Source organism: Bos mutus, chromosome 10 (assembly GCF_027580195.1).
Source record: "Bos mutus isolate GX-2022 chromosome 10, NWIPB_WYAK_1.1, whole genome shotgun sequence".
NCBI lineage: Eukaryota > Metazoa > Chordata > Mammalia > Artiodactyla > Bovidae > Bos > Bos mutus.
The window spans coordinates 71,354,161-71,380,831 of NC_091626.1; the positions used below are offsets into that span (position 1 = coordinate 71,354,161).

At 41.2% G+C, this 26,671-nt stretch overlaps 1 protein-coding gene across 1 annotated transcript in view; it reads right to left on the minus strand.

Annotated features, from left to right (window-relative positions):
- Positions 1 to 26,609, minus strand: part of NUSAP1 (nucleolar and spindle associated protein 1) — a 30,394-nt gene extending 3,785 nt beyond the window's left edge. The window contains 9 exon segments of the mRNA XM_070378203.1: positions 3,564 to 3,680; positions 6,341 to 6,498; positions 7,653 to 7,870; positions 11,289 to 11,398; positions 12,535 to 12,633; positions 17,672 to 17,831; positions 19,303 to 19,497; positions 20,664 to 20,732; positions 26,358 to 26,609. Coding sequence (XP_070234304.1) covers positions 3,564 to 3,680; positions 6,341 to 6,498; positions 7,653 to 7,870; positions 11,289 to 11,398; positions 12,535 to 12,633; positions 17,672 to 17,831; positions 19,303 to 19,497; positions 20,664 to 20,732; positions 26,358 to 26,450 — 1,219 coding nt within the window. The 5' untranslated portion in view covers positions 26,451 to 26,609.
- Positions 26,610 to 26,671: the final 62 nt, after the last annotated feature.

Here is a 26,671-nt window from a genome sequence, read left to right on the forward strand (position 1 = left end):
CTACACGACTTTCTAGAACTAACACCGAAAAAGATGTCCTTTTCATCATAGGGGACTAGAATGCAAAAGTAGGAAGTCAAGAGATACCTTGAGTAACAGAGAAATTTGGCCTTGGAGCACAAAATAAGGCAGGGAAAAGGTTGACAGAGTTTTGCCAAGAGAATACTCTGGTCATAGCAAACACCCTCTTCCAACAACACAAGAGAAGACTCTACACTTGGACATCACCAAATGGTCAGTACTGAAATTCGACTGATTATATTCTTTGCAAAAGAGGGAGAAGCTCTATACAGTCAGCAAAAAAACAAGACCGGGAGCTGACTGTTGCTCTGATCATGAACTCCTTATTGCCAAATTCAGACTGAAATTGAAGAAAGTAGGGAAAACCACTAGACCATTCAGGTATGACCTAAATCAAATCCCTTATGATACAATGGACGTGACAAATAGATTCAAGAGATTATTTCTAAGAGAGTGCCTGAAGAACTATGGACGGAGGTTTGTGACATTGTACAGAAAGCAGTGATCAGGACCATCCCTAAGAAAAAGAAATGCAAAAAGGCAAAATGGCTGTCTGAGGAGGCCTTACAAATAGCTGAGAAAAGAAGAGACGGAAAAGCAAAGGAGAAGAGGAAAGATATACCCATTTGAATGCAGAGTTCCAAAGAATAGCAAGGAGAGATAAGACAGCCTTCCTCATTGATCAATACAAAGAAATAGAGGAAAACAATAGAAGGGGAAAGACTAGAGATCTCTTCAAGAAAATGAGAGATACCAAGGGAACATTTCATGCAAAGATGGGCATAATAAAGGACAGAAATGGTATGGACCTAACAGAAGCAGAAGATATTAAGAAGAGGTGGCAAGAATACATAGAAGAACTATACAAAAAAGATCTTCATGACCCAGATAACCATGATGGTGTGATCACTCGCCTAGAACCAGACATCCTGGAATGTGAAGTCAAGTGGGCCTTACAAAGCATCATTATAAACAAAGCTAGTGGAGGTGATGGAATTCCAGTTGAGCTATTTCAAATCCTAAAAGATGCTGCTGTGAAAGTGCTGCACTCAATATGCCAGCTAATTTGGAAAACTCAGCAGTGGCCACAGGACTGGAAAGGGTCAGTTTTCATTCCAATCCCAAAGAAAGGCAATGCCAAAGAATGCTCAAACTACTGCACAACTGCACTCATCTCACACGCTAGTAAAGTAATGCTCAAAATTCTCCAAGCCAGGCTTCAACAGTACGTAAACCATGAACTTCCAGATGTTCAAGGTGGATTTAGAAAAGGCAGAGGAACCAGAGATCAAATTGCCAACACCCAATGGAGAATTCCAGAAAACCATCTACTTTTGCCTTATTGATTACACCTTTGTGTAGATCACAACAAACTGGAAAATTCTCCAAGAGATGGGAATACTTACCTGCTTCCCGAGAAATCTGTATGCAGGTCAAACATGGAACAACAGAGTGGTTCCAAATTGGGAAAGGAGTATGTCAAGGCTGTATATTGTCACCCTGATTATTTAACTTATATGCAGAGTACATCATGTGAAATGCAGGGCTGGATGAACCACAAGCTGGAATTAAGATTACTGGGAGAAATATCAATAACCTCAGACATGCAGATGACACCACCCTTATGGCAGAGGGCGAAGAGAAACTAAAAAGTCTCTTGATGAAAGTGAAAGAGGAGAGTGAAGAAGCTGGCTTAAAACTCAACATTCAAAAAACTAAGATCATAGCATCCGGCCCCATCACTTCATGGCAAATAGATGAGGAAACAATGGGAACAGTGACACACTTTATTTTCTTGGGCTCCAAAATAACTGCAGATGGTGACTGCAGCCATGAAATTAAAAGACACTTGCTCCTTGGAAGAAAAGCTATGACCTATTTAGACAGCATATTAAAAACTTTTGAACTGTGGTGTTGGAAAAGACTCTTGAGAGTCCTTTGGACTGCAAGGAGATCAAACCAGTCCATCCTAAAGGAAATCAGTCCTGAATATTCATTGGAAGGACTGAAGCTGAAGCTGAAGCTCCAATACTCTGGCCACCTGATGCAAAGAACTGACTCACTGGAAAAGACCCTGATGCTGAGAAAGATTGAAGGCAGGAAGAGAAGTGGATGACAGGGGATGAGATGGTTGGATGGCATCACCGACTCAGTGGACATGAGTTTGAGCAAGCTCCGGGAGTTGGTGATGGACAGGGAAGCCTGGTGTGCTGCAGTCCATGGCGTCACAAAGAGTCAGACACAACTGAGCGACTAAACTGCACTGAAGGAGTAAAGAGTGTGTGTGTGTGAGGTGGGGGGCGGGGGGTGGACAGAGACCTTCCTAGATTGGTGACAGTCAAGTGGATGCCCCATTAAAAAAAGGGAGCAGAAGACCTGGGATCTGCGGGAGGCGGCGGCTGGAACCTGGGATCCCCCAGGGACTCCCCGGAGCCGCCGCTTCCCCCCCCCAAAAAAAAAAAAAAAAAAAAAGGGAGCAACCTGTGCAAAGATCAATGGGAATAGTATTATTGGTAGAGCAGAGGAATAACAAATTCAAAGACCTAAAGGAGGGAATGAGATGAATGTGTCTGAGGAGCTGAAACACCAGTGTGATTGGCACAGAGTCAGAGAAGGGAGGAGACAACGAAATGATGGTGGAAGAGAGATGGGAAACCTTAGGAGGTTCAGAGCAAGGCACTGATGTGCTCTGATTCGTTTTTAAAGTTGTAGCGGGGCCAAGAGGCTATTCTAGGAGTTCAGTAAGATGATGTGACTAGGACCAAAGGCAGTAGCCATAAAGGGGTGAAAAGTGGTCAAATTACAGATCAGTTTCAAAGATGGAGTTGAAAGGCCTGCATATGGTGTCAAGGAGAGTAGACAGCCAAAGATCACTCCCAGACGTCTGCCCTGACACTTGGTTAGAGAAGTGCCATTGCCACAGATGGGAAAACTTGGGGAAGAAAAATGCAGTGGGGGAAGATTTTTTAAACCATGGTTCAGTTTGACTCTTACCTCTAAATAAGACTTAGTTTTTATTATATTTTTTGCATTAAGATTAGTAATTTAAACACTTACATAAACATGCTTTTTATAGGAAGTTTGTTTTAAAATAATTCCAGAAGCACTGACATATAGATCACATTAATTGCTGATGTTTTAAGTGGATGTGAAGATACTTTAATATATGCCCAAGAGAGACATTTGGCCAATAAATGTCCCAGGTGGTTTGACCAGTGGTCCTCAGCCTAGGATCCTTTAAAAACTATAAAGAAAACATTCATTTACCCATAGAAATATTCAAGTTTCTTGATTTTGGCTGAAGTTTTATTAATGCTTTTTAGCAACACTGATTAGAAACTATCTTTGGTTAACAAAAATATAAGTGAATTATTTAGTATTTGTTCAATGGACAGTTTTTAAATTATGGGTCACGTGGACACAGGGCAGAGGCAGGAATTCTAGGCCAAGTATGGCTTCCACTGAGTCACTAGGATTTTTCACATCCTCAGATGCATAACTGTTTAGTCTTAACTCTTGTACCTCAAAACATTCCCACATACCTTTGTGTGGCTCATAGTTGAGAGGACGAGACAAACTTGCTTTGAGATCAAACACTGGTTTTTTATGGGAGATTGGAGTCTGCGCTGCTTCAGTTGTCAACTTGAATGGGGTAATAACTAAAATAACAAAATCCAAGGGTTTAATTAGAATAAAAGATCTGCCAAAGTTTTTATTTTATTAAAGTATCACTGCTCAATCTTAAATAGAATTTAATATGAACAGCCTGAAACAGAAGTATGGTTAAAAAGGAGAAATGGGAGAAAAGAGTTACTGAGGAGAACTAACCCCTGAGATTTGTTTCCCTGTCAGCAGCTCCCCAGATTGTGACATTTCCTAGGATCAACAGGAGTTTAGAATTCTGTTTTAAGAATTAATTGGGTGGGAAGGATAAATTAGGACTTTGGGATTAACATAAACATGCTGCTACATATAAAATAGATAACCTAAAAAAGGACCTACTATATATAGCACAGGGAACTATATTCAATATTTTGTAATAACCTAAAAGGGAAAGGAATCTGAAGATTATATATATATGTTTTTATATGTATAACTGAATCACTTTGCTGTATACCTGAAAGTAAAAGAACACTGAGTCAACTATATTTCAACTAAAAAAAATTAACTGGGTAAATTTTCAGGCTGTTTCCCTGATATTATTTACCTTTTTTTTTGGCAGCACTGAATAACATGCTGGATCTTAGTTCCCTAACCAAGGATAGAACCTGCACTCTCTGCAGTGGAAGTTCGGCGTCCCAACCACTGGACCACCAGGGAATTCCCTACCCTTTTAAAAAGTTATATATTATTAATAGTGACATTTTCATTAACACAAACAGAGATAAAGCCTGAAGGGAACATAATCACATAAAGATTAAAAGATTCATGGCTCTGGTTTTCACTAATGAAGGCTGTTATAGAAAGTGAATATGAAGAATGTGAATTTTTGTAACATAAAGTTAAAAACATACCAGAATGGTATAATTTGGTAAGCCACATTTTTGCTACAGTTGGGCAGCATATATCTGACACATTTTATAATCCTTTCCCCTTACAGGTTGCATTCAGGCCATTGTCAGATGTTGGTACTTGCCTGAATATGTGAACAAGTAACCAGGATCTAGGAACACCGAGTGAAACAACACAGAAAAGCACAAAACCCCTGTGCTGAAGCCATTCCATTGTGTTGCCATCAAGTTTTGGTAAGGAGGGGAACCATGGGGCTATCACACTGCTGCTGAGAGGATGTACTGGTACAATTCAACCAGTAATGTAAGTGTCTGCATACCTTACTATCCAGTAGCCCCCCGGTCCTAGTTTTGAGAAACTCTTATACATGGATAGGAGATGTGTTCCCCAATGGTCATAGTTACACTATATAAAATAATAAAAATTCTTCATGGGGGACACAGGCTTGATCCCTGGTCGGGGAACTGAGATGCCACATGCTGCAGGGCACCTAAGCCAGCTCGCCACATCTACTGTCTGCCACAGCTACGGACCACGCACTCTGGAGCCCATGTGCCACAACTAGAGAGCCCACGTGCTGCAATTAAGGCCCAACACAGCCAAAAATAAATAGTAAATAAATACTAAAAAAATAAAAGTCAGAAATACCAATGGGTCCATGATCAGTAAAATGGATAAGTTGAAATATATCCATACCATTGAAAAACACAGTGAAAATGAATGAACTTTAGCTCATTTATCAGTATGGTTCTTGAAACGTACAGAGTGAATAAAGCAAATCATTAGAAACAAATCAGTTTGATTTCATCTACATAAAATTCGTATTTGATAACTGGGGAAAGAAAACTATCCCATCCCGGCTGGGCACACTTCTGAGTAACCTAGAGGAGAAAACTCAGGATATGGCATAGAGGTAGTTCTTCCTCATGTCCTTATCTGTGGGCATTTGTGGGTCCTTGCTCAGTATTAGGCAGGTGGCTGCTGCTCAGTGGCTCATGTCCCATGTAAAATGACAAGAGTCCCATCTTAAGGAAGTTTATTCTTCATTTTTTTAGCCCTGCTTTCTGCCCAAACTTTCTTCCCATTTTACAGGATGATTTAGAATGTTATATGGAATGTTTGCTTGCTGGTATAGAAAAGATTAAGGGTAAATGGGAATGAGAGAGAACGACAACAATATTCTCCTCTAGTCTGAACTCCTGCTGGATTACTCTGGTCTCAGGGAACCAAGGCCCCTCTTGTCTGACATTCAGCAGAACTCTCAAGAGAATTTTGATACACTCAGTTCTAATACAGGCCTTAACCTGTTGGTGATAATGTTTTAAACCCTCACACTGCTATTGCAGTGTTCTTTTGAAAACCACCTGGTCTTTGTAGGCAATGATTAAGTAGACAGGGTGTAGAAGAGTGTCTGTATGGCTCATTCTGGCTTATACACCCTACTACCAGTCAATAGCATGGCATTTATTCCACGAACTCTGGGTCCTGTTAGTTTCAGGGTCTGGCAGAACCATTCAGAGGCTATAATGAGTGCTGTGATCCTCCTCCTAATCTCTGAGGAGGGGCCAAATGTTCTCCAGGGAGGGTCACCATCTTGGGGCTTGTCTTAGACAGGATGGAGACCTTGGGCCGAGGTATCAGGTTTTCGTCTGTGTCTCTGTATTTCCCTCACAAGTATAAATGCTATGGAGAAATTTTTGCTTTTGATTCTATAGATATGGAGAGGCTTTAAAGAAACAATCCTATTAGGATGTTACATGGCTTAAAAATGAAGCAGAAGTGTGGGGAGGGGGGTTTGTCTCTTTACCAGCAACAGATTCACCCCTTGTGGTCTTTAACTTGTGTGTCCCGAGCACAGCCTGGCCTTTTGGGGTATTCCCAGACGTGGTCACATGTGGAGACTTTCTGGCTGGAGTCTTGGTCAGTGAACGCTTATGCTCATTATCTTTAGTAGCAGCTGAAAACCTAAATAGTGGAGAATAAGACGTGAGTACTTGTGTCAGGAGTAACTTGGGCTGAGCTTATAAACACCACCACCTACCCTTCACCAAGCACTGAAAGGGCCTCAGTATAACTTGTTATACAAATGAACCTCTTTCACAGAATGTGAATGTTTTTAAACAATGATGCTACAGCAAGTCATTTATCAACTTCTGTTACTTGTAAAATATGGTTTTGTACTCTCTACTCTCCCTGCCTTGGCCAATGACAGTATAAAGCAGAATTCAAAGGAGACACCTAAGGGCCTCAAGTTTCAGGTGTACTTGAAGAAGCTCCCTTTCTCCTCCTGATGAGGGCAAGTCAGAGGGATTGGGAGACCACTAAGATTCTACAACAGAATTAAGAAAACAGATGTGTATGAATGGTTCTGCTACCATGTCCAGGCTGTTCTGTATCCTGCAGGAAGCAAGGACCAGCCCTTGACCATGGTGTTCTTAAATATTAATAAATACAATCAGAACTGCCAAGTATAGGTACCTCATATTCCAAGCTAACTCAATAAATAGAATTCCAAACTAAAGGGCCTTTTTCAGCTTTTAAAAACTATGTCTAATATTGCACATGTTGGGGAAGTATTACCATGCACGACTGCTATTAAATGCAGCAATGCCCTTAATAAAGAAAAAAGGAGCCTGAAGATCTTCCTCTGGGGGGATGGTCACAGTTGAGGGCTACCCTGATGCCAGGAAAGGCATAAGCAAAGAAAACAGGGATTAATGGCATGAGGTGGCTATGCTGCTGCACTACCTAGTGGGCTACGATGTTCACACTTCAGTTCTTTAGTTCACCACATTGAGACATTTTCAGCTTCATTGATATTTAAGTCAATGGAAAAATTTATATAGACATCTTTGCAGACATACATTAAATTAATAAAGTAAAATATCCATATTATCTTTTCTATCTTTACTTATGAATCAAATGTTAAGAAAGTTGGATAAAACAAGAAAACACAAATTTAAAGGAAAAAAGATTAACTTAAATGTTTGCTGTTCTATTCCAATCCTTTCTCCTTTTCACCCACTCTAAAACATTTGATGTAGTCCTCCTGAAATGTATTAAAAGCAATAAAGCCTTTGAGACCTCACCCTGGATTCCAGTTTGGAGCTCTTCTTTACCTGACATTCATCTTAGCTGCCGAGAGAGCAGAGCGCTTGGCTGACCCCTTCACACACAAGGTGCTCCGGCCTGCGTGGGGCCGGCCTTGCGAGCGCCGCTGGCTGCCAGGGGTACAAGCCACGGAGAGTCTTCCTCGGGCAGGAACTGGAGTTGCCGGCACTCCCTTAGTGACGGGCTGCCTCTGGAGAACCCGAAACGCAGCACATTAAAGCCTGGCCTCTTAGACAGTATTGTCTCCTGGGCAAAGTGCAGGAGAGTGCCCTATTCATTCCATTTCATCCTCACTTTTAAGCCTGTCATCCTTCCTTGTCTACTACCTCACCCCATCCTATCTGCCTGGCAGGCTGGGTGGTTTTCTACACCTGTGCTAATAAGATGGCTCTGATTTCATAGAAACTTCTAGTTCTGCTGTGTTACAGAAAGCCCTTTGTAGCTCCCATGATCCCAGGTATTTTCTCACTAGAGAGAGCAGGTGGCTACAGTCCCCCATGGCCAGAGATAGGGGATAAATGGTTCTCTTGGAAAGATGGTTCCTTTGACAGCATGATATGCAGTTTATTAAATATAAACTCAAAGAAGAACCTACTGTGTAAAAAGCTTATGAAATCTACAAATAATTACTCCCCAACCCAACCCTAGCTCTCCAATAGCTTTTTAAAGTTCTTTTTTAAAAACCTAAAGAAAAAGAAAGGAAGGGGAATGCTTTCCATAAAACAGCAGGGAAGGGTTCCACTTATGTTATCTTTTTTAGATACAGTCAAAGCACAAAGAATGATGGAATGTTTTACTATCATTAGTCTAAGCTCTGCTGCAGGCAGAAGAAATCTAACTTCACTAACTGACAACAGAAATAGGACTACGGGAATTGACAATGTAGAGCCAAAAGAAACATTCTGATTATAGCCTATGAATACAAGGAAGCAGAGAATTACATTAAGTTCTCATTTTAACATACAAGCAGAAGAGATTCATGTTGTAAGATGAATTTAAAAGTAGAATATTTAGTAAATATGTATCTTTACTGTAAGCTAAGAACTCAGGTTAGATGTTTTAAGTATACTGTTATATGTAATCACACCATTTGTTTTCTTCTTTCTCCTAAAATTCCCACTTTCTACACTGTCTCCTTACAATTCACTTGGTGCCAAAACCATCAACTCTGCATCTTTGCTTGAGCAACTTAAAATGTTCAAGTGATTCTACTCACAGTGAGTACCAATCTTTCTGGCTTTTCAGGTAGAATATTATGCTGACTCTAGTAGCACTATTTTGTTTGCAATGTATCTAATAAATTTCTCCCTTTCTTTTAGCAAAAAAATCCTGTTTTAACAAAGCAAGGAGCTCAATCATAACATACATAAAAATTAAAATGTGGGTTAAAGATTAATATAGGGAAAATAATAAAAGCAGTAAAAATAAAAGCATATTTTTATGATCTTGGGACAGGAAGGGCAACACAAAACCCTCAGTTTTAAAAGGAAAAGTTGTAAAGTTTAATAAAACAATAAAACCTTCCACAAGGGAAGATACCATTAATACAGTTAAAAAGATAAACTGTGGGAAAGTATTTAGAACATATAGTACATAATATTCGTCATTCATATAGATAAGTGGCTCATAAATTGGCAAAAATTAAGAAAAAGCAAATTCACAGAAAACCAACCAATTATATCATATAAAGATTTGTAACATGAACATGTAACATCTGATGATCAGAGAAATGAAAATTCAATTGGGTTTTTTTTTTCATATATTATCAAAGATTAAAAAATTTGATCATTCCCACTGTTAGCAAAATAAACAGGCATCTTGGGGCACAAAGTCTGGGATCCCATTGTAGAGGAGCCATCAGGCAACTAATCGTGGAGATAGTCATTAGTCACAGCCAAGATGATTCTCCCTAGATCTCTGTTCACTTCTTACTGTCTATCACTCTCCAAAAGACCAGCCCCCAAACATATCAACTGTTAAGAAAACCATATTAGCTATGGTGAAGTCCCCATCATCATTTTTTATTTAGTCTCCAAATAGATCATACCAAATAGCCCATCTCATCAGCTAATTCCTGATTAAACAGTGACACTGGGGTGGGATTTGTAGAACTAAACTCATTCAGATGGGACTGTCAACTAAGAAACAAGATAAGCTACTCATTTATTCAACACATCTTCAAGGCGACACTCAAGTTTATGGTTAAAGCAGTTGTTCTGCCCTTACCTTTTACCTAGAAAATTAATTCATCCATATCATGTGTACAGAGAGCTTGACTTTAATATAGTTTTTAAGTAGACTCAGCTTCATGGTAAGGAAAATGAGTGGCTCTCTTTCCAGGCATATTTGCAGCTAGCTCATGCCTGTGCAGAGAAAGAAGCTATCTCCTTTCTATAAAGCATCAGCAGGCCACTCCCCTCTCCCTTACTCCCAGGATGGGCCTCTTGTCCCAGTATTCAGTAATGAATGCTCTGATACTTAGTGATGAATGCTGTAACTTAGCCCTTGTTAAAATTTACAAGTCTTCTTATGGACTCGTCTCTGGATTGTCTACGCATGTTGTTAGATCAATATGAAGAGATGGAGACGTTTAATGCCTTGACTTGGGGATGCTCCTGCTTGCTATAAGGTTGATAACACTGTCTTCAACTGTGGTAACAGTGGTTTTATAAACACTGTTCAAGTGAACATTTATTATCCAAGATTAAGTCTCTAAGAACCACATGTATTTTTTTGTTTGTTTGTTTTTTAATTATTTAGAGATTATCCAGTGCATTTCCCCATTGGCACGGGTATCAGAAAACTCAAAACTCAACTCAGTAACTGATATAGCAGACACTGTACGTGCTAACAGTGCTCATTTCTGCCCTTTGTAGAACAGCTCTATACTGTATTGTGCTGTAATACCACAAACTGGCTCAAATTCTTTGAGAAATAGGCAGGTTATTATGTATTATTAAATTAAAGAATGTTTCCCATCCAAATGTGAGGCACCCCTTTAACACCAGATACCATGTAAGGCAGTAACATCAACTTCCTGGGATGTTATTAACTCACTACTCTTCTGCTAACTCAACCTCGGGGTTGACTTCACCTTCTCTTACTCAAAAGACTTTGAATTCAGCACTATCTGGTCTGAAGGCCCCCAGTCCAGGGAGCTCAGTTATGACAGTAAGCCTTCAAGCTAGCCACTGTTAGCCACCCCTTTTCCCTTTGGGTTAGAGACAGGAAAAGAAGGTGGCTTCAGCCATAAATCAGTTTTTCCCCAACAAAAGTGAAAGGCACAATGTCTGATTGTGGAAAACAGAGTAACTTATTGCTATTTTGGAATTCTTCCTTTCTTTTGTTCTTTTTTATTTTACTATTTACTTTAAATATTTTTCTATTTTAAAATTTTAAAAAGTTATATTTTCTTAATGTTTTTCTTTCTTTTTAATTATTTTTTATAGTAAAGATTCACTGCTTTATCTGGAGGGTTTTGAAAATTCTCAAAAACAAATTTAAAATAATAAAAATACATTAAACTCAAATCTATTCCAGTAACAGAATAATAGAAAGCTAGTTGTATTAACCATGCTATGTAATACACAATATCAACATTAAAATCAAACAGTACCACTAAGAACATAATTTTATCAGCATACCTTCAGTTCATTAAATGAATTGTGTTCTTCAAAATGTTTCTTTTTTCTCTCAACATATTGATCAATGGACTCCATTTCCTTAAAACGAGCCTCGTGAAGCTTCTTAAAGTCTAGAGTATTTCCCCAAATATGAAAATTAATAACAAGACAAAATCCATTTATTCACCTTCCTTATGTTTTTCTATTAACATTTATTCTCATCTCAGTATTCCTAATATTCAACTTCAAACATCATTTTTGCTAAAATTTGAATTTCAAAACGTTTAGTTTTTGGAAACTCAGGAGAAAAGCATATTCATCTTATAAACTATCAAACACTGACAATCTCTCCATTTCACTGCCTACTGACATCTTGGTTTAGTCCAGAGGATAAGAAAAGATTAACAGATTTGTCCTCCACCTCACCAATGAATTAATGGCCTTTACTTAAATTTGACATTTTATAATGCTAAGAGGAGAAGGCACTGGCACCCCACTCCAGTACTCTTGTCTGGAAAATCTCATGGATAGAGGAGCCTGGTGGGCTGCAGTCCATGGGGTCGCACAGAGTCGGACACGACTGAGCGACTTCACTTTCACTTTTTACTTTCATGCATTGGAGAAGGAAATGGCAACCCACTCCAGTGTTCTTGCCTGGAGAATCCCAGGGATGGGGGAGCCTGGTGGGCTGCCATCTTTGGGGTCGCACAGAGTCAGACACGACTGCAGCGACTTAGCAGCAGCAGCAGCAGCAGCAATGTTAAGAAGATAAGGGAATGCTAAGAAGAGAAGGGAATTTATAATGCTAAGAAGAGAAGGGAATGGCAACCAATTCCAGCATTGTTGTCTGGAGAACCCCATGGACAGAGGAGTCTGGTGGGCTACAGTCCACGGGGTTGAAAAGAGTCAGACATGACTGAGTGACTAAGCATAATGCTAAGAAAGCTCTATGCCAAGGATTGGCAAATTTTGTCTGTAAAGGGGCAGACAATAAATATTTTATGCTTGACAGCCACACACAATGTGGTCTCTGAGTTATGTTCCTTCTTTTATACAATGCTTTACATCTGTAAGAGACATTCTTAGCTCAGGGCTGTAAGGCAGGCCAAGACGGGCAACAGTTTACCTCTGCTCTGTGAGATTCTAATTGATTACATTCTCACTAAGAATAAGTAATAGAATTTCTAATACATGCTGAGCAGCATTTTAAGTATTCTAAATATACCCACAATCAACATTCTATGTGCCAGGCAACAGAGTAACTTACTTGGAGTAGTGCTTGCAGTTTTATTTTTTCCAGGTTTGGAAAACCCATCTGTGTAGAGAGACTTCTTTCTTTTTGAAGGTACCCTTGGATCTTCATTACCTGAATCCAAAGATACAGAACTAATGAAAGATTTCTAAAAATTATTCCCATGAAGAAATGTAACAGAAACTAACACTGTAAAGCAATTATACTTCAATTTAAAAAAATGTAAGTTAACATGGAGCATTTTCATGTGCTAGTCTCCGGCAAGGTTGTGGGAGAAATAGTATGTAAGGAGCACAAAGAATTAGTTATAGCATCACCACATTTTTAGCTCATATTCCAAGCAGACAGAAATTTTGTGCTTCCTGTATAGCTATATAAGCCTATCAGAAATTTAAAAACACTTTTCCAGAACTTTTGCTATGAACATGTCTAGATGTTTTAATGAGAACGATAAAAATCACACAATTCCACCAGCCTAAGAAACACTATTATCATTCTGGCATATTTTCTCAGGTCCTTTGCTTCTATGCTTGTTTTGCTTTTGTTCTTTAAACCTAGTTAAGATCATGATGTGTATAATGGTTGCTATTTCCCTCTACTTATCTTCCACATTCTAATATTATTTTTATTTATTTATTTATTTTTTACAGGTTCATTTCAGAGCCTCCATAGTGAGAAATACACTCTATGGGCCTCTACTTGGCAACAAGTTATTTTCCATTGCACACTTGAACTCAGATTTTATTTCTTAATTTACAGCATTAGGTTTTTTTTTTTAATGCCTACCGCAGGGTTTGTGGGATCTTAGTTCCTCAACCAGGGATGGAACCCCACTGTGAAAGCACCAAGTCCTAACCACTGGACAGCCAGAGAATTCCCTAGTTTTTTTTTTTTTCTAATTTGAAAGGACATTTTGTGTGTGTGTGGTTAAAAACACATGACATAAATTTTACCACTTAATCATTAAGTGTATAATCCAGTTGTGTTAATTACATTCACCGTTGTGCAAGCAATTTCCAGAACTCTCTACTCTTGAAAAATGGAACCTTTATACTCACTAAACATGAATGGAAAACAAAAAAAACTTAAAGTTTATCAGTATGGATTTGAGGCGTACTGACACACATATGTTATGCAACTGGGGGTGGCCATTCATGGTTGAGGCTAGGTGGTAAGTACTTAGGATTCTAAATTGTATGCTATTTTCTGTATTTTTCTATACTTTTGTGTAAGTCTGAACACTTCCATAATAAAAATTTTTGAATATTCATTATGTCTTCGGTTTACCAAGTAATGACCAAACCAAAAATACATTTATTAGGCCTCATCATGCCTTATCGTGGTGTGGGCTCATGCTCTGCCAAGAACTATAAAATCCTTAAAATTGATGCGTTGTACACTGGGGTGGGGCGACTCCCCTCCCCCACCCCCACCCCACCCCCGCCCCGCTCCCCTGTACCAGGCTTTTATGGCTGTCCTTGGCTAGCTCCTGCTCTTTCAACCCATTCTTCAGATGGAGATGACTTGGCGGGCTCATCCTCCATCTCCATTCATCCTCTCACTCTCAATTTCCGACCAGCTCAGGCCTCCCCTCCGAGCTCCAGACCCTGCGTGTTCCCCGCCACGGCTCCTTCCTCCTTTCCCTCCCCATCCAGGGACCCCCGCGTCGAATCCCCCAGACCAGGATTTGGGCCTCCTCGGCATCTCCCACTGGGCTTCAGTTCGGGGGCCTCTACCTGCTCCACTCGACTGTCCTCCCCGCCACATCCCCGCACTGTTTTTCTCTATGGACGAGTGCATGACTCGTCCCTCCCCCACAAAAGTACCCCGAGGGGTCCTGGCTAGACAGCCGGGAACTTGAGAGTTGAAGCCCGCCCAAGGAGAGGCCCTGGTCTCGCTCGGCGCCCCAACCCAGACCATGCCTCAGGAGGCCGGGAGCGTGAAGCCGGCCCGAGGGAGTCACGGCCGGGAGCCTAGGGACAATTCCTGAGCCGACGAGGCCCAGGCTCGAACTAATATTATTTTTAGTTTGAGGTAATTTACTAAATACTGTGTAAGTGACTTTTCAAGAAATGCTACTTATGAAGTCATACATCCTTAACGTTTCCCAATGCATCTGAAAAACAAGACAAAAGAATGAATGGATAGAGCTGGAGGGGCTGCAGTGGCTTTTGCTTGGACCTTGGCCATGAAATAGGATATGTAAAGAGTCAGAGCCACTCTTCACAGCACGCTTATTATAAATGAAAATATAATAACTACAACAAAGGAACAACCTAGCAGACACCTCTATAACCAAGTGATGCACGTTAACAAGACTGGTCATAGGACAAACCAAACAATACCTGTGCCCTCTGGGGTGCTGACTATGAAGGACACTGTGTCCTAGTTTGTGGGATTCTTGCCAATAGGGCATGATCTGATTCTAACCATCAACAACATTAGACAAACTAAGTCAGAGGACCCAAGAAACTGGTCTGTATTTTAAAAACGTCAACACACTGGGAGACAAAGGAAGGCTGAGGAACTGTTCCATATTAAAATAGTTTAAAGAGGCATGGCAACAAAATGCCAAGACTGAGTCTGCCTTTGTTTTAAGGGACACTGCTGGGATGAAATCTAAATAAGCCTGTCTAAATAAGGTTAGTTATCAAGTCTCATACTTTCTAGCCTCAGATGCCTCCTTACTCTCAAAAATTGAGGACCCCAAAGAATTTTTGTTCATGTATCAATATGTACCATACTAGACTTAAAACTAAGACATTTAAAGATATTTGATTCACTAAAAATATACCCACTATACCTTAACATAATTAAAAATGACTAAAGTTTCTAAATAAAAAAAATGAGTAGAGTGGTTATTTTTTCTTTTCTTTTACAATTTCTTTAACGTCTGATAATAAAAGGCAGCTGGATTCGCTCATCTGCTCCTGCATACACTATGTTGTGATATATTGTTCTGGTTGAAGAAATACATGAAAACAAATTTTGCCATATACAGCTACGTGGTTAAAAGTGAAGACTATTTAATGGCCTTTTAAGATAATTGTGGATATTCTTCTTTGATACTATACCAAACCTTGACAAGTGGTTGTTTGTTAGAGGTTAACTATCATGTGGAATATGAACTGCACTCTGTACATTTGTGAGAAAAAGTCCTTATGTTTTAAGAAACACACAGAAATATTTAAGGATAAAAAGGCATATATCTGAAACTTACTCTCAAGCAGTTTATGAAAAAATGTATACAACACATGTAAGTATGTATATACATATATAAGTAGAAAAGCAAAGCAAATATGGCAAAATATTAATATTTGTGAAATCTAGGTGAAAGATATATAGGAACTCGTGTTACTGTTCTTACAACTTCATGTCTAAAATTATGTCAAAATAAAATCTCTCACCAGAAACTACATGATCCGATTTTTCTCCTTCAGACAGCCTGCACTTCAGTGGGCAAACCTGACTTACAGGATCTACCCTCATTTTTCCCATGCCTTCAAATCTGAGTCCTAGGGGTAAGTCTTCTCGACAACGTGATTGGTGGAATACCAGACATTTGTAATTCTACACCCACCTCTGACTCTGTCATATTGCTTTACATTCCCCTCATCTCAAGATTTCAAAGCGGGTTTATGAGGCATATGCATCAGAATTACCTGGGGATGCTTACTAAATCTGCAGAATTTCAAGCTCACCTCAGACCTACTGAATTAGAATCTCTACTCCTTTAACTTTCTAAATTTAGTAACACATTCAAAATGCTGGGGAAGATGGGAAGGCTCAGCATTAGAAATTCTGCATTAAACTGCTTGGTGGACGTGAGTGGATCATTTCTCTCCCAGTCCCCTCAGGCAGACATCAGGTCCCAGACAGACTACTGGGATGAAGCAAACACTGAGACATTGCTGCAACTGGCAGGCCACCTGAGGGATGAAATCAGAAAGCGCCAAGTCCTATTAGGTAAAGGGGAACTGAAGTTTTCTGGCCTTTTTTTTTTTTTTGGTGGCCACACCATGAACCATGTGGGATCTTAATTCCCTGACCAGGGACAGAACCCACGCCCCACTCAGTGGAATGAAGGAGTCCTAACCACTGAACTGCCAGGGATGTATTCTGGCTTTACTAAAACAAACATTTAGTTGAGCAGGTTTAGAGAAGAAGTTTTTAGGTTACAGACTAAGTAAAATATACATTTATCATAATAAAACAGTCACACTGCTGGGAAGGTAGACCATGAAGATCCCTTTTAATTGTCCTACTTGAGGGGGCTAACAGGCCTTTGTACCTGTCTCTGGAGCAGGCCAGAAGGAGCTAATGGGTAGAATGTGGGTTCCCCTCACCCTGCCTAGCGATTAACTGCCTGAAACTTTCCAGGTATCACTCTTATTCTGGTTTCTACCAGTTGTTAAAGGTGACCCGATGGCCTGCTACACTTGGTTCTAACTTTTGCTTTCACTGCAGAACGCTGTGAAATTCTATATAGTGCTATAATGGGTGGAACAGTTTTCCCGAAAGAGATAAGCTGAAGTCTTGATGTCTGGTAACTGTGCAATGACCTTATTTGGAAAGGTTCTTTGTAGATGTAATCAGTTTAAGCTGAGGTCACTGGGATAGACCTGGGCTTCCCAGGTGATGCAGTGAGAAAGAACCTGCCTGCCACTGCAGGAGATGTAGGAGACGCAGGGTTCGACCCTGGGTCAGGAAGATCCCCTGGAGTGGGAAATGGCAACCTGCTCCGATATTCTTGCCTGGAGAATCCCATGAACAGAGGAGCCTGGTGGGCTACAGTCCATGGGGCTGCAAAGAGTCAAACGTGACACACACAATACAATATAATTGGTATCCTTTTAAGACAATATAAAGAAAAGGACACACACAGAGAATGCCACATGACGAAGAGGCAGAGATTTAGCTGCAAGCCAAGGTCTAGAACCACCACCAGAGGTTCAAAGCGGCCAGGAAGGATTTTCCCCAATGTGGAAGAGAATGGCCCTACTGACAGCTTAATTTTAGACTCTAGCCTCTAGAACTGTGAGAGAATAAATTTCTAAGTTGCCCAGTTTGTGGCACTTTGTTACGGCAGTCCTAGGGAACTAAAGCACAGTCACCCTAGCAATTTTAGATTTTTAAAAAATTACTTGCATACCATCTATTCCATGTTTTCCTGAGGACACCGTATTCTCATCTCCTTGACTCTCGTTGGGTAAAGAAGGAACTTCTACAGCAGTTCTGAGAACCTGGTTTTCATGCTTTTCTTGATTCTGGGATTTAGTAGGGCCACATAATTTTATCTCTGAATGATTCTGCTAGAAATTTTAAAAAGAAATAAATTATTTAAATGACAAGTAATCACATTTGAAAATTTCCATGAGTAATCTGAAAAAGTCTCATCACAAGAAAAATTTAACTATGTGAGGAGATGGATGTTAAGTGAACACTGTATATACTGTGAAATGATCATCCCAAATATTGAATCATTACATTGTACACCCAAAACTGATAGTGTGTTATGTGTCAGTTATACTTCAATTAAAAAAAATATCATTATGGACTTCTCTGGTAGTCCAGTGGTTAAGAATCCGCCTTCCAGTGCAGGGGACATGGGTTCAATCCCTGGTGGGGGAACTAAGATCCCACATGCTGCAGGGAAACTAAGCCAGTGAACTGCAAATGAGGAGCCTACAAGTCACAACAAAGACCCAGCACAGCCAAAAGAAAAAAAAATATATCATTTATAACACCGCTTATCCCTGATGGCTCAGACGGTAAAGCATCTGCCTGCAATGTGGGAGACCCGGGTTCGATCCCTAGGTTGGGAAGATCCCCTGGAGAAGGAAATGGCAACCCACTCCAGTACTCTTGCCTGGAAAATCCCATGGACTGAGGAGCCTGGCAGGCTACAGTCCATGGGGTCACAAAGAGTCGGACACGACTGAGTGACTTCACTTTATAGTCAGACATAAAAAAAGGAAAGAAAAAAGTAATCACTGCCTTCCAAAGATAGGTACCAAATGGAGGGGGAAAAGGAGTTACAGAAAGAAAAGGAAGAGACTAAGCTCTTTCTGAATGGCAGATCGGGTTCTCTGCCTCACCACGTGTGTGAGAATGTGCGTTTGGGCGTAGGAGAGACTAGGGCCAACTGGAGGCATACATGGCAGAGGAAGCCCTTGGAGGGAGGAGAAACCAACACTGAAGGACCTCGACAGGCTGACGAGTAAGGTCCTACACAAAGCTAGAACATAAAAGTTAGGACCATCTTGCAAAAGTTACATATGAATGAGAGGATAATAAAACCAGAATCCTCTCAAAGCCAGTGGGGGAAGTGCCTGGAATCATATGACCACACTGCTCAAAGACTAAGCTGATCACTAGGCCCAGGACAAGTTAGGAAGGAAGAAAAAAAAATATTGTATTTGATACCGATATCTCTTTCTTTCTTATTTACTATACACCTCATTTAAGTAAACACTTAATGAATGTTCCTATTTATTTAATATACATTTAATTTGAACTTATACTTCTATTTCGGCTGTACCCCATAGCTAGTGGGATCTTAGTTCCCCAACCAGGGACTGAACCTGGGCCCTTGGCAGTGACAGCATGGTGTCCTAGCTACTGGACCACAGAGAAGACCCTGTGCTTAGTACTTAATAAGTACTTCCTGAGTGCCAGTCCCTGAGGTGTGATGATAAAGCCAGAATTGGGTCTGAGCTCAGAGCAGTGTTTACCATCACCTGATATCATAAGGGAATAAGAGAAAGCTCCCTAATAATATACCAGATTGGGCACAGGTGGTAGCTTCTTTTCAGTTTGCACATTTCCATTTGCCTGCGAGTCAGGGCTCCTGTGGACAGTCTTACGCCTTCCTCTGGTTTTGGTGACATGGTCATCCGGCTCCCTCTCAGCTTGTTCCTGGCTGCTGGTCTGTATCTCAGGCTCATCACAAGAGGATGCAGAAGTTTGAATTTCATCCTGGAAAAAAGACATTAATCTGCCATGTCCCATGTATACAGTTACAATGCTCAGGAAGAATCAGAATTTAAACTGAATAAAAAAAATATTACATATGCAAGAGATAATTTTAAAATTCTCCAGCATGAAATTACAGGCACAGTCGAGAATTACAAAGTATTCAAAAAGAAATAATCACACTTAACCCAAGCTAAAAAACTAGGCTAGCAAAGCATTCAAAGGTATATTAGTGTATGTAAACAAGGAAATTATTATTACTAGTTTTTGGGCCACACTGCTCAGCTTGCAGGATCTTAGTTGCCCACCCAGGGATCGAACCCAGGCCCATGGCAGTGAAAGTGCCAAGTCCCAAAACTGGACCACCAGGGAATGCCCACAAATTATTAAAAGTGCATGAATTAATTTATGCTATAACTAATACAATGACAGCTAACATCATTGACCCATTTAGGTGTCAAGCCTTGTCAAAACTCTCTGGTGTGGGTCTGCAGCAGCCATGACAATCACTCCCAGCAAAAGTGGTTTATAGTTTACCACAGGTCACTCTCATAGTCTCCACTGCATGTGACTCTTATAACACTCAATTCAGCAGAGCAGATGTTATTTCCATTTCAAAGAACAGGAAACTAATAATCAATAATTTGAGTTTTCCAAGCTTACGTACACACAAAAGACAGAGCTCCTACTTGGTTTTTCTGACTTCAAATCCAGTTCCCTTCCTATTCATACAATTTGGCATAAACTTCAGTTCAGTTCAGTTGCTCAGTCGTGTCCAACTCTTTGCGATCCCATGAATTGCAGCACGCCAGGCCTCCCTGTCCATCACCAACTCCCGGAGTTTACCCAAACTCATATCCATTGAGTCAGTGATGCCAGCCAGCCATCTCATCCTCTGTCGTCCCCTTCTCCTTCTGCCCCCAATCCCTCCCAGCATTAGGGTCTTTTCCAATGAGCAACCAGTAATTAACTTTTGCATTTATTTGAAACATCTAACTTAGCAGACTATAGAGGCAGTTTTGCCATTTATAAGAATAATGAAAGGATTTACAACTACTAATAATAATCTCTTTGGTAACAAATACCATGTTTTAAGTCATCAGCAACTGTGTTTCTCATTCATTAACTGATTGTTTTGCTATTTAATGGGTGATGAAAATGTTACTTACCTGATTTTCATTTTCTTTTCTTGCTTCATTTTTAAGGTGAGCTTTTAAGGCCCTTAACAGCTTATCTGCCTGCAGAAAAGTGAAAGACCTTATCAGTAGAGTCAAAAATCAAATAAGCAAGAAAAGATTCATTGAACATCTTCTCCTGTTCTTGTATTCATCAAATGTCCTCTAGACAGGCTGGCAGAGAAGGCAATGGCACCCCACTCCAGTACTCTTGCCTGAAAAATCCCATGGACGGAGGGGCCTGGTGGGCTACAGTCCATGGGGTCTCTAGGAGTTGGACACGACTTCACTTTCACTTTTCACTTTCATGCATTGGAGAAGGAGATGGCAACCCACTCCAGTGTTCTTGCCTGGAGAATCCCAGGGATGGGGGAGCCTGGTGGGCTGCCGTCTATGGGGTCGCACAGAGTCGGACACGACTGAAGTGACTTAGCAGTAGCAGCAGCAGCAGCAGACAGGCTGGAGTAGGATGACCAAGATAGACTTGGTTCCTGTCCCCAGAGATTTCATAGCACAATGGAGAAGTCAGAGAGGAAAGTGGCAATTACAGTGTGGTGGGGTAAATGCCAGCATAAGGAAGCTTAGATGTCGTGTGAGAACACAGGTAGGTGCTGCACTAGGGTTGAGTCCAGTAGGTAAACGTACAGGCCAGCTCTAAGATAAAGGCATGAGGTCACCAGATGCTGAAGCAGAAGAACAAATAGACTGGAAAGTAGGGAAAAGGGTAAAGAAACTGCATGGGAAGGCCAGAATGAGTGCAGTTTCAAGAACTAAAGTTCAGTGTGGTCTGAGCACGGAGCTTTTTAGACAGGCTGGTGAGAGAGAATATTGGGAAAGTGGGCCTGATCCTATCAGGCCTTGTAAGACTCTTAAGAGGATGACCTTTAAAGGCAGTCTGCAGAGTTTGTTGCAGGGCAGTGGGTTCTGCATTTTTGGGGATGATGACTCTGTCTGTACAATGTGCATGATACATTTGATGAGGGTAGGATGGAAGACAGGGAACCTGCAAGGAAGCTGTTGTAGGAAACCAGAGACAACTGTGGCCTGAGCTAGAACAGGGCTGAGGCCACATGGACGAACTAATAACTTTCCTAGTAAGTAAAATCAATGTGAATGTGGGGGCTGAGGAAAAGGGAAATTTTATTACACCCAGGTTTCTGGCTTGGGTACCTAGTGAAGCATATGTGTGTGTGGCGGTAGTAGGGGGGAGGTATGTGGGCAGTCCCTAAAATGTGTGTGTGTTAGTCGCTCAGTCGTGTCTCTTTGTGACCCCATGGACTATAGCCCGCCAAGTTCCTCTGTTCATGGAATTCTCCAGGCAAGAATACTGGAGTGGTTAGCCATTCACACATTCCTGACTCAGGGATCCAACCCAGGCCTTCTCCATTGCAGGCAGCTTCTTTACAGTCTGAGCCACCAGCACCACCTAGAAAGCTCAGTCCCAAAGACGGAGAACTCCAAATACAGAGTCTTAGGAGGATGGTTACAGGTCTCCAGGGAGTTCCTCCTTCCACCAAGGGAACCTTTCCTTCCAGTTCTTTCCTGAAAGAGGAATACTAATCTGATGGGTTATGTTTTCCTATGCTTTAGAAGGTCAAGCACATGGCTGGGCTCCCTCTTCCTACCAGCCATGCAGATTTCCTTCCCAAGGGGTGCCCGGCTACCAGTCTCTGTTCTCTGCTTGTACCGTTTACAACTGGCTATGTGTCCAGGCAAGAATGGGTTTCCCTGGTGGCTCAGTGGATGAGATGCAGGAGACATTCGATCCTGGGGCTGAGAAGATCCCTGGAGGAGGAAATGGCAGTCCACTCCAGTATTCTTGCCTGGGAAATCCCATGGACAGAGGATCTGGCAGGCTACAGTCCAGGGGGTCACAAAGAGTCGGACATGACTTAATGACTGAACAATAACAACCAGGCAAGAGAGGCAGAGATCCCAATTTAGTTTGAGCTTCTGGGCACAGGATAGACTGTGCTTAGGCTGTGAGTTTTACCTGAAGGCTCTGTATCAAGGTATCAAGCACCATGTCAGCTAGTACTAATAAAGGAATACATTCTTTTCTACTTGTTTTTTGAAACTCTCTTGGGAAGTGGGTGAATTGGTAGGACAGAATTAGGCACTAGGCATTCTTCATTCTTCTGACTTATTTTCCCCCTCAATCATTTTACTGAGGTATGACTGACATTGTTGATATTTAATGTATACAAATTGATATGTTTGTGTGCTAAGTCCCTCAGTCGTGTCCAACTCTTTGTGACCCATGGCCTATAGCCAGCCAGGTTCCTCTGTCTGTGGGATTCTCCAGGCAAGAATATTGGAGTGGGCTGCCATGCCCTCCTCCAGGAGATCTTACCATCCCAGGGTTCAAACCCGCATCTCTTACATCTCTGGCACGGGCAGGCGGGCTCTTCACTGCCAAACCATTTATCACCTCCAGGTTACCTACTGTCCTATTTGGATTCTGTGGGGTTTGGTTTTTTTGGAGGTAAGAGCATTTAACGTAAGATCTATTCTCTTGGACGTTCCCTGGCAGTCCAGTGGTTAAGATTCCACACTACACTGCAAGGGGCACAGGTTCAATTCCTGGTCAGGGAAGTAAGATCCTGCATGTCGTGTGGTTCTGTAGGAAAAAAAAATCTATCCTCTTAGCAAATTTTAAAGTATTGTTAAATCTGTATGCTGCACAGATTTCTAGAACATCTTAAAATGCTGTGAAAGGACTTCCCTGGTGGTCCAGTGGTTAAGAATCTGCCTTGCAATGAAGGGGACTCAGGTTCCATCCCTGGTCCAGGTCCACATGCCACAGGGCAACTACTGAGCCCTCAGGCCACAACTAGAGAGTCCATGTGCAGTAATGAAAGATCCTACATGACACAATGAAGATTCTGATAGAGCTAAATAAAGAAATTAAAAAAAAAAATGCTGTGAAAACCTCAAACATGAAACAATGATGAAATGCGGTGCCTGTGGCAGAGGCAGGTGCTCTAGCAGCTGCAAGCCACATCTACTGAGTCTCTGTGCTACAACTACTGAAGCCTGTGTGCCCTAGAGCTCCACAACGAGTAGCCAGTGCAATGGGAAGCCCACGCATCGCCACTAGAGAGCAGCCCCTGCTCACCACAACTAGAGAAAGTTGGTGAGCAGCAGTGAAGACCCCAGTGCAGACAAAAGTAAAAATAAATAAAAATTAACATAAAATGTGATTGTGCACATTATGGAAATGAGCCACCAGAGTAAGAGAAACTGATGTAGCAGAGAGGAATAATTGCAGGAGTTGTAGCCCCAGAGAGGGCAATGGGATCTCTAGCACAAATGGCCAGGCTGCCCTGAGGCACAGCCTTTTACTATAACATATCACAGGTGGGTCTGGGGATGGAACGATGAGGCTATTCTCAGCTTGACTGCATCTGTTTTTCCATGACCTAAGAGAAGTCATCAAGTGTTGGAAGGGAGCCAATTTGAGGTAAGAAGATTGGAAATAATTATCCTTAATAATGGGAAAATTAATGACTACCAAAGACATGTGGGAGAATCAAATAAATCATAAGTTAAATTCATGGTCACATTTAAATTAAGCACAGTGAACAAAGTTAGATGATCTCCAGCCAGGGTCAGCTGGTTGGTACAAGCAAGGATTAAGTGTATAGCTGGGTTTACCCAGTTGTGGAGTTTGCCAGGTGAGGGAAGGGAGCTGCAATAAAGTGGAAAGAGCAGAAGTCTTTATAATCTAAGCTTGTAATAGTGAGAAAAGGACCAGTGGCTGTACAATAAATCTTAGTAACTGTCCCTTCCTTTTCCCTTACTATTAAGAGTAGTATCTCACTATTATATACAGAATGTATATACAACAAGGTGGTACTGTATAGCACAGGGAAGTATATTCAATATCCTGTGGTAAACTATAATGGAAAAGAATATATATATACACGTATAACTGAGTCAATCTGCTGTACAGCAGAAATTAACACATTATAAATCAACTATACTTGAATAAAATAAATTTATAAAAAGAAAAGACCACTGTTGATGGTGTGGAAGTTAGATTTTAAAAGGAGAAACTGGCTGCAGTTGGTTATGAGAAAAACATAGGTGAGACTTTCAGAAAAATTGAACCCGAGTCCCCACTTTTGAACTTAAAATAGCTCTTCAGAGATCCAAAAAGTTATGGGGCCTTAATATTAGCCAGAGCTCCAAACTCAAGTAGGAAACCTCCATAATAACTTTGTCAAAAGAACTACCTTCTGGTGCATTACTCTAGCACTGCCAAGAAGTGATTGTAAATCGTAGTTCTGAATAACAGTCCAACACATCCCAAATAAAACGTACTGCACTTAGTGCTATAAAGACTTCCAAGATGGACAGATGAGATCTCTGTTCAAGGCACTTAACATTCAGTAGAGAAGAGAACATAGCTATACAAATAACTAGAGTGCATGGTGGAAGCCTGCAAGAGTAGAGAAAAAGTACTTGAAATTACACTGCCTTAAAGGTGTGGAGGGTCCCTGGGATTACTGGGGCGGTGGACCTGTGGCCAAGGGAATGAAGAGGAGGGGTAAAGAAAAGGTGCCAGGTCAGTGATGACATTTCAGTTGGACTGTGAAGAGTAACTGGGAATTATTCATGCAGGTAAAGGACAGAGAAAGGGATCTGAAGCCAAAGGATCAGAATTAGCAAAGGCAGAAAGACGGATAAAGGTGCTAAGTGTTCACGCAGCAGTCTGGATGCTGCTGCCTTGGATAAAAGACTCCAGCCAGACTGCAAAAAAATAATGAAAGGGACTTAAAAGACTTTGTTCACGAAGCATTGGGAGGCCATTAAATATTAATACTATAGCTCAAAAACATCTCCAGAGATAGTTCTTTATCCTTCAGCCCCAACTGGTACCTGGGTACTGATTATTTTAATTAATTTAACCACTTAAAATATCTGTGAGGACTGATCTTAACATTCACTCAGTTTAAATACTACAGCTTGCAGAATAAATCTCCAGAGTATACTTTAATATTATATGGGGAAACTCTACTAAATATACAGAACAATATATACATCCAATTCCGAACTGAACATTTTCCCCCAAACGTTTGCCAGTATCAGAGTCAAAGACCTCATCAGTTTTGAATAGAATACTACCACAACAATGACCAATAGACGAACGATCCTACTGAATCAGAGCTGAGTTAAACTTATCCACGGGGGAGGTTCCCTAAAAATCATCCTTTCTTCCAGGTCCTCCATTCAAGTAGCAGGAAATTTTGGGACCTCTTACAATTTACAGAACTGTTAGCTGTCTGGAGTTTTCCAGAAGCAAAGTCCATTTATAAAAGTGTTAGCTGTTTGGAGTTTTTCGCGACTGCCTATTAATTGGCGTTTAGATGCAGCATTCCTTTAGTTTTCTAAAGGGCCTGCGTTTCCTAACCGATGGACTGATAAATAGAGTACTCCCAATAAAACCAAAGCTAACAATTTTGGAGGCGGGCATCTTTGTGAGTTCCTGTAAGAGTCAGCCTCAACAAAGGTGAAAACTTTGACACCCTCTCGGTTTTGCAGTTACTTGGACCCTTGGATGAACCAAAATCTACCGCCCCAGGGCCGGGACAGTAGCCTCAGCCCTCGAAATTACCGCTCGGTCCCCTCCCACAGCGTCTCAAAGAAGCCGCATATCCTATCCCCCCGTCACCGGCCCCGTACCCTGAGGTTAGCCCGGAGGCCCAGACTCTTGGCCAAGTTCTGCAGGTCACTGTACTTGAAGGAGTTCAGCTCCTCCAGGGAGGGAACGATCATGGCGAACTGCAATCCAGGCAACGACGCAGAGGTCCGGTACCTAACTCGCTAAAGCGCCGCTCAACGCTCAGGCGCCACTCTAAGCGTTGACCAAACCGATATTTATAGAGAGTTTGAATTACGTAAGCTGCACTTCCATTGGTTAAAAATGCGTTAAAGGCGCGGGTCTTCCGGTACTGACCAATAGGATGGCTGACTTCCCTTCCACCTGACCCACGATC